The sequence below is a fragment of the Apis dorsata genome, unplaced genomic scaffold, assembly GCF_000469605.1.
Source record: "Apis dorsata unplaced genomic scaffold, Apis dorsata 1.3 scaffold_73, whole genome shotgun sequence".
In the NCBI taxonomy this organism is placed as follows: Eukaryota; Metazoa; Arthropoda; class Insecta; order Hymenoptera; family Apidae; genus Apis; species Apis dorsata.
In genome coordinates, this window is record NW_006263371.1 from 744,330 (window position 1) to 751,562 (window position 7,233).

Consider the following 7,233-nt stretch of genomic DNA (forward strand, 5'->3'; position numbering starts at 1 on the left):
TATATTACGAAACATTTGTTATAATATTTTGATTAAAATTGTTAATTATATTAATTATCTTTCTATTATTCATAATACTTATTATGAATAATATATAAAATTATTAAAATTACGTTTTTATATCTTTATTTCATAAAATATTTTAATAATTTTACATTGTTATATTATAAAATTAATTTTTTTTAATTTTAATTAATTAAAATTTCATTTTTTCGTTCAATATTTTATATTTTATTTATTTCTGCAAAGAAATTATTATCCAAAAATTTTTTTTATTGTAAAAAATAAATATTTTTTATCTTTTTTCTTAATAATCAAATAAATTTAAAATAAATATTTAAACATTCCCGCTCCCTTTGTCTTCCCTAGGGAAATACTCAGCCCTATCTAGTAATTTTCCCTATTTCTTGCAATAATACTACAAGATATACTCACAAAAATTTTTATATCATTTTAATCATTTTTAGGTATATCTTCGTCACTTTATTTATTTTTATAAAATATATTTTAAAAGTTTGATTTTAAATAAAATATTAATCATTCGATTTGCAATTGATCGATTTCTGCATATAGAATGTAGTGGTGTAGAATGGCGCCATCTCGTTGACAAGCATTTAGTTGCATCCGTGCATGGTCCGTGGCAGTAGGCGGTACTGTGTTTTGTCGGGTGGTTAGGTTTCTTGTCGTTTGTACGTGCATTTAAATTTTATAAAAGTTAAAAACGAAAATGCGATGGAGACGACTTTTAATGTGCATCAATACACATCCTGGCGCCTCTATTTGAGAACTAGCATGGTTTGAAATTGAAAAAATCGCGCGCGAATTTTAGGTTAAATCGTCTTACGAACAATCGGGTGCATAACAATGCGTTGCGTGAGAAATTCATACGGTGAAAGTCTCTCTCACGTCGTGCAATTGGAATTTCGACGAAGTGTACGTTGTCGTGGATTAGTTGTCGCTTTCTGACCGTCTTCCTTCAAATTGTGTGCATCTTGTCGTGTGCATTTATTCGCAGTGCAACAACAAAAAGAGAAAAAAAGGGAGAGGGAAAGAGAGAGAGAGAGAGAGATAGAGATAAAAGTATAGAAAGAGACAAAGAGAAAGAAAAATGCCGAGGCTACTCAAGTGGCGATGATTCCGCTCAAATTTCGCCGCCGTCTAATTTCATATAGGATTTCCCCGTATTGCACATGCACCGAGTGACTGTAAACAGATTTGTGTTGCGACGAACATGCGCGCTGATGGAATGGAAATGTAACTGCTCTCGACAGTTTTCTTCCATCGAAAGGTAATCAATGCTTTTATCCCCTGAGGATACGATCTGTTCCTTTTTCTTTTTTTCTTTTTTTGTTTTGAAAGTGCAATATATGGTGAAGGGAAAATATATATCAAGATAATCAATGTCACGCTTGATTTTTTTTTTTTGTTCAACAGTATAGTTTATTTCTTCTACAAGCGTATTTTTTATTATTTATTTTTTTTATTTTCATCTTTCTTCAGTTTCTTTTTGCAGTATTAAATCAATATTAATGAAATTAATAATTATAAAATGTTTTGCATAAGAAAAAAAAATTTTTAAATTATAAAAATGATTTATATAACCGAAGTCTCTGATTTATAAATTGTCATCTGATAATTTACTAATATTATTATTTAGTAAATTATTGAATAAGAGAGCTTTGATATTTTTATTTTAAATCATATGTTTTGTCTAATTCTTGATTAAATTATTTTTAAAAATAATCAAGACAGATAGAGACTATGAGAAATGTGCATGACTTAAATTTGCTTTTGCGTTTTATTCTGCATCAAAGCCCAACATTATAAATAGTTTTTTTGTACCTACAATATATAACATGACATGTGCCGACAACTCTTCTTCTTACAGCTAAGCATTATCTCATTTCCTGTTTAAGGGGAGATAAGAATAAAACATAAATACTGTATTTATATCATTCTATACACCTACATAATTCTTTGATACTAATTGTTTTTATGTACTGCATGATCTCTATTAATATTGTATATGAATAAAAATAAATGAATTTAGCATCATTGATTTCATTGTTGTTTTACTATCATTACATATATCCTTATATCTTTGTAATATTTAAATAAATAAATTATTATTTCATACTTTTCCTTTTTTTCTCCCTTTTCATATTGTGTGGTAATTATGTACTTTTGTTTTTATTTTATTTATTTTCTATGTATATTAATAAATTTTCATTTTATTATTTCATCAATATACTTTAGATAATTCATTTTTTTTCTTTCAGGATATTAGAATAACTGAACATGGCAGATGATGAGGGTACAGAATGGTTGCAGGAACTGCTGCACGATGTTCAACTTTCACAATTTTTCACTAGGATACGGGATGATTTACAAATCACTCGATTACATCATTTTGATTATGTACAACCAGAAGATCTTGAAAAGATAGGATTAGGAAAGCCAGGAATTAGAAGATTATTAGAAGCAGTTAAGAAAAAGAGAACCACGCAATGGAAGAAAAACTTGATAACCAAGATCAAGCCTGGAAGTAGTACGAAAAGCAATAAGAAATCTTCACAACCAATTGAAAGTTCCTCGGTGCTAACCTGTCTCATTCAAGACAAAGATGTAACATTATCCGATCAATTGGGTGATGGTAGTTTTGGTATAGTGAGACGTGGAGAATGGACTTCTCCTTCTGGTAGAAAATTACCAGTTGCTGTGAAAGTTTTGAAAGCAGATGCTCAACCAAGTGTTATAGAGAACTTTGTATCTGAAGTTCAAGTAATGCATACATTGGATCATCAAAATCTTATTAGGTACATATATTAAAGACTAATAGATAAAAATCAAGTAATTAATTTTAATTAAATAAATTAATGTTATTTTTTTTTTTTTTTTATATAGATTATATGGTGTAGTATTATCACAACCAATGATGATGGTGACAGAACTTGCCTCTCTTGGAGCTCTGTTAGATTATTTGCGAAAACAGTGTGGTCAAATTTCAGTATTAACATTGTGCGATTATGCTTTGCAAGTAGCCACTGGTATGGCCTATTTGGAAGCAAAGCGTTTCCTACATCGTGATCTAGCTTGTAGAAACGTTCTTCTGAGTTCAATAGACAAAGTGAAAATCGGTGATTTTGGCCTAATGCGGGCACTACCCCAACAGGAAGATTGTTACGTGATGTCAGAACACAAAAAGGTGCCATTTCCTTGGTGTGCTCCGGAATCTTTGAAAAGACGAAAATTCACTCATGCATCCGACGTGTGGATGTTTGGTGTTACGTTATGGGAAATGCTTACGTTCGGGGAGGAGCCATGGGTCGGTTTAAAAGGATCAGAGATTCTTCGAAAAATTGACAAGGAAGGTGAAAGATTACACGAGCCAGAAGCAACGCCACCAGAGATGTATCAACTAATGTTACGTTGTTGGGCTTGTGATCCTTCAGAAAGACCAACTTTCGCTTCTCTACGAATATCCCTCACGTCGATGGTTCCAACTGTAATGAAAGCGATCAGTTCTTTCGCAGTATCTGATCCAGGTAAAATGACCATAAAACAAGGTGATCAAATAATTATTTTAGATGGTCAACCAGAGAATTATTGGTGGAAAGGTCAAAACCAACGAACCTTTCAAATCGGACTTTTCCCTCGCTGTTATGTCGATCCTATGAGACGTAAACAGCCAGAAGACATTAGTAAACCATTGGAGAATTCTTTCATTCATACCGGGCATGGTGCACCTTTTGGAAAAAGTTGGGGCAGCCCTACTTTCATAGACGATGTTTATCTTCGAAATCCCATGGAACCACCTGATATTGTTGGGGTCAGTGTACCTTCGGATAATCTTTTAAAGGATAAATATTGCGGTACGCCACGATCACGGAAGCAATTCAATTACACGAAATTTCAAAATGACATCGGTGCTAGTCCTGTTAAAACGACAAATGCCTCTGTTTCAAGCGGCAATCAAGAAGGCAGTTTAATTGACCTGTCACCAGAAGAGATTGTGAATACAAACGAAGTACAATCGGATACTGCCTGTCGACGAGTGGTTAATATCCTCGACGAACCTATCGACGACATAGAGCAACAGCCCCAGACAAATTGGCAGGACGAAGATCCTCGAACTTACGCTAATTTCCCTGGGAACATAGATCCAGCATACTCAGACCCGTTCGACACATCCTCAGTATTTTTGAAACTACCGCATTCGAGATATTACAGTCATGTTCCGTCAGATGTGAGCAGTCGATATTTCAAGACGCAAAGTTACGGAAATGTACAAAACCAAGATGCTGGTAGTAGCCAGAACAGTACAAATTATTTCACTTCAGAATCCGGATCAGACGTGAATCATTATTCCATAAACTTGAGCAAAGAGAATAGAAACGATAGTATTAATCTGAACGTGAATGTGGACACAGAGGAAAGTAATACGTACAGTCAAAACCATTACAGTGAGATTGATAAACCTAGTCCACCTATAGCTAATTGGCCTGAGGATCTGCAAAATGACACGCAGACGTACGTAAATGTCTCTAGTCGAAATTTGCAAACTTCTGACGCGCCTCCTCCCCCACCAGTCGCCCCCAATGAGAGTCCACCGAAGCCAAAATCGAATCATGATTTGGCCCAAAGTCTGAGCGAGCTAACTATAAACTCTCAAAATATCTCGCCTAAAAAATTAGATCCTGCTTTTCTAGCAGAGCTGGAGAAGCACTTGGGCGAGAAAGAAGCTAGTAAAAACATGATCGCAAGTCAACAAAATCCGGATTCCGATTCCTACTCGTCCATCAACAAATTACAAGACAACACGATCCCAGCATTGAAACCTCCGCCTCAAACCATCAAACGCAAGTCTCCTCAGTTGGATTACAGAAGCACCAATCTGCCCAGTAAAGTTCAAAACTCCTGGCCGTCCAAGAGTACAAATATTCAACAACCTGCTCGCACTGAACGTGTCTTGGAAACGACAACCGAACAGATGGTAGGCCAAATCTGGCAGCAGACTCAGGCGTCGCAACACGGTACGCAAACGAACCTAAATCTCTTACAAATCGCACCTAGTAACGTGTTCAAACAGAACTTGAATCATGCACAGAACTCGCTGTCGATTTCCAACCAGGCTATGAATGCCCAAAACCTTTCCTTGCCTACTGCTAGTGTTCATGGAATAACACAGATTCAAAACGATCTTCAACAAACGTACTCCAGTAACATCGTCTCAAAACCTCCTAACGTGATGTTCTCGGAGCAAGTGTACGCGGAATTGAAACAAACAGTACCTAACCTTGATCAACTGTCTCAAAACGAGTTCAACACGTTGTACAACAAGACGGTGCAGCAAAGCATTCTAAGGAATTACTACGCGGCCGGTACCTCGACTATTTCTGATTCGGCCAGCAATCTAAGTCATAGCCACTTTTTGGACGGGGCTGCATCCAATCTTCAGATTCGATCCGGACAATCGGCGAGAAACATATCGAGCCAGGGTCATCCCTGCGATTTTAGTCCTCATCTAAAGCAGCCACCAATGTACAATCCTCCTCCTCCTCCAACTACATGGAGCCCTATGAAATCGATTTCGAACGAGTTAGGACAGGGCCAAGCTGCGATGAAGTCCAATTTGGCCAGCAATCTGGTGAACAATCCCAATTTGCTGCAAATCACGCACACAAATCCGCCTCAAGAGGGCGCCATGACGCTGCAACAATCCTCGACGAGAGGTCTGCCTCCTCAGATGACCGAGACGGTTGTTAATACTCAATTAGCCCCCTCCACATCTGCGTATCCCTCTGGAGTTAGCCCTCCATTAACTACAGCCTCTCAACAACTGGTCATGTCCCTTAACGACGAATTTCGAGCGAACAAAGTGATGAAGGTGCAGAGAGAGACGAGTGACGCGTCCCATCAGGAAATACTCATTGCACTGCAGGCCACTGGCTGGGACACTCATCAGGCCGCAAAGCAGATCTTGAAAGACAGGCAGGCCAAGATCGAGTCCTTGGTCAGGTAAGTTTTTGATTCGTTCATCAGGATCCTAATAAGATTTTATAAGTTAACAATGATAATGGAATTCTTTTGTTTTTGGAATTATTTCAAATTTTTAATATATGGGTATATTTTTTGTAAATTTTTATTTTTAGATTTTTCTTTTATATCAATTTTTTTTTTTTTTCGTGGAGCTATTCGCGTTCAAAGCAAAAATTTATATTAAAATATAAATTTGTGGCCAACTATTTATAACTTAAGATGGAAGTAAAATGTAGGCTAAATATTTTAAAACAATTATATTTTTATATTTATTTCATTGAAATATTTTGATTGAATATATTATGAGTCGATCAAAGTCTATAAAATAGTAGTAAATAATTTCGAAGAAAAATATTAAATTAGCATTCGAAATGATGATCGAAACAAATCGTTTGGGAAAGAAAGCCTTGAATTTTTGTTTGTCAATTTTCTCGACGCGAAAGTATTGTTTAATATTCCTTTCACTTTTTAACTAATTATCGACTTAGCGCAAAAATTCTTCGCGCATATATGTATGCTTACGATACTTTCGATTTCTCTGTTCGATCGTAGAATTCGAGAAATTGCTTCGAGCAAAATTTTTATAGACAATAAATTTTATAGACAATTAGTAAATCTTATTCGAAAGATTTCATAACAGATTTCACGACTCAATATAGAAACTCAAAATATTTTCATTATATTGAATTTTAAATGAAAAAAAAATATTCGAAAACTAATAATATTTCGAGAAAAAAAATATTGTTAGTTTCATTATGCAAGAAGGCGTAAATGATTAAACAATGATGCAATTGGGTGTTGTAATTTCAGGCTGGGCTTGGCAGACCGACAACAGTGCGAGGGTGCTTTGAAGCAGACTGAATACAATGTAGATTTAGCAGCTTCCCTTTTGTTAGACCAGGTCAAATGAAGGCAGATGTGAAAAGCAGCGCGCTGTTGCTGAAGATATTGTAAAATAACCGTAGTGATGTATGTATTAGATATATGTATATTTATGAACGATCGCCATACAACGCGTAAACGAGGCTACGAGCTGCGAGCATAATTAAATAAGTGTCTCTTCAAAAGATATCTTACGTATATTTAAACACTTTTTAGGCCCTTATGAAAGGTTATAAAGTTCCAAAAAAGGAAAAAAAGAAGTATTTATTCTTTTTTTTTTCTTTTTTTTTTTTTTTTTTTTTTTTTTTTTTT

At 35.1% G+C, this 7,233-nt stretch overlaps 1 protein-coding gene across 1 annotated transcript; it reads left to right on the forward strand.

Annotated features, from left to right (window-relative positions):
* The first annotated feature begins 594 nt into the window (after window positions 1-594).
* On the forward strand, window positions 595-7,169 carry LOC102676997. Its single transcript, XM_006610348.2, has 4 exons — window positions 595-1,288; window positions 2,280-2,816; window positions 2,905-6,018; window positions 6,850-7,169. Exons 2-4 carry the CDS (start codon window positions 2,299-2,301, stop codon window positions 6,947-6,949), a joined length of 3,732 nt encoding a protein of 1,243 aa, XP_006610411.1. The 5' UTR covers window positions 595-1,288; window positions 2,280-2,298; the 3' UTR covers window positions 6,950-7,169.
* The last annotated feature ends 64 nt before the right edge of the window (window positions 7,170-7,233 follow it).

Bases quoted from the DNA above. Each gene is read 5' to 3' on its own strand.
- LOC102676997 (XM_006610348.2), top strand. From the start codon at position 2,299: ATGGCAGATGATGAGGGTACAGAATGGTTGCAGGAACTGCTGCACGAT. The intron at 2,817-2,904 runs GTACATATATTA...TTTTTTATATAG, and splicing joins GATCATCAAAATCTTATTAG to ATTATATGGTGTAGTATTAT. The intron at 6,019-6,849 runs GTAAGTTTTTGA...TTGTAATTTCAG, and splicing joins AAGATCGAGTCCTTGGTCAG to GCTGGGCTTGGCAGACCGAC.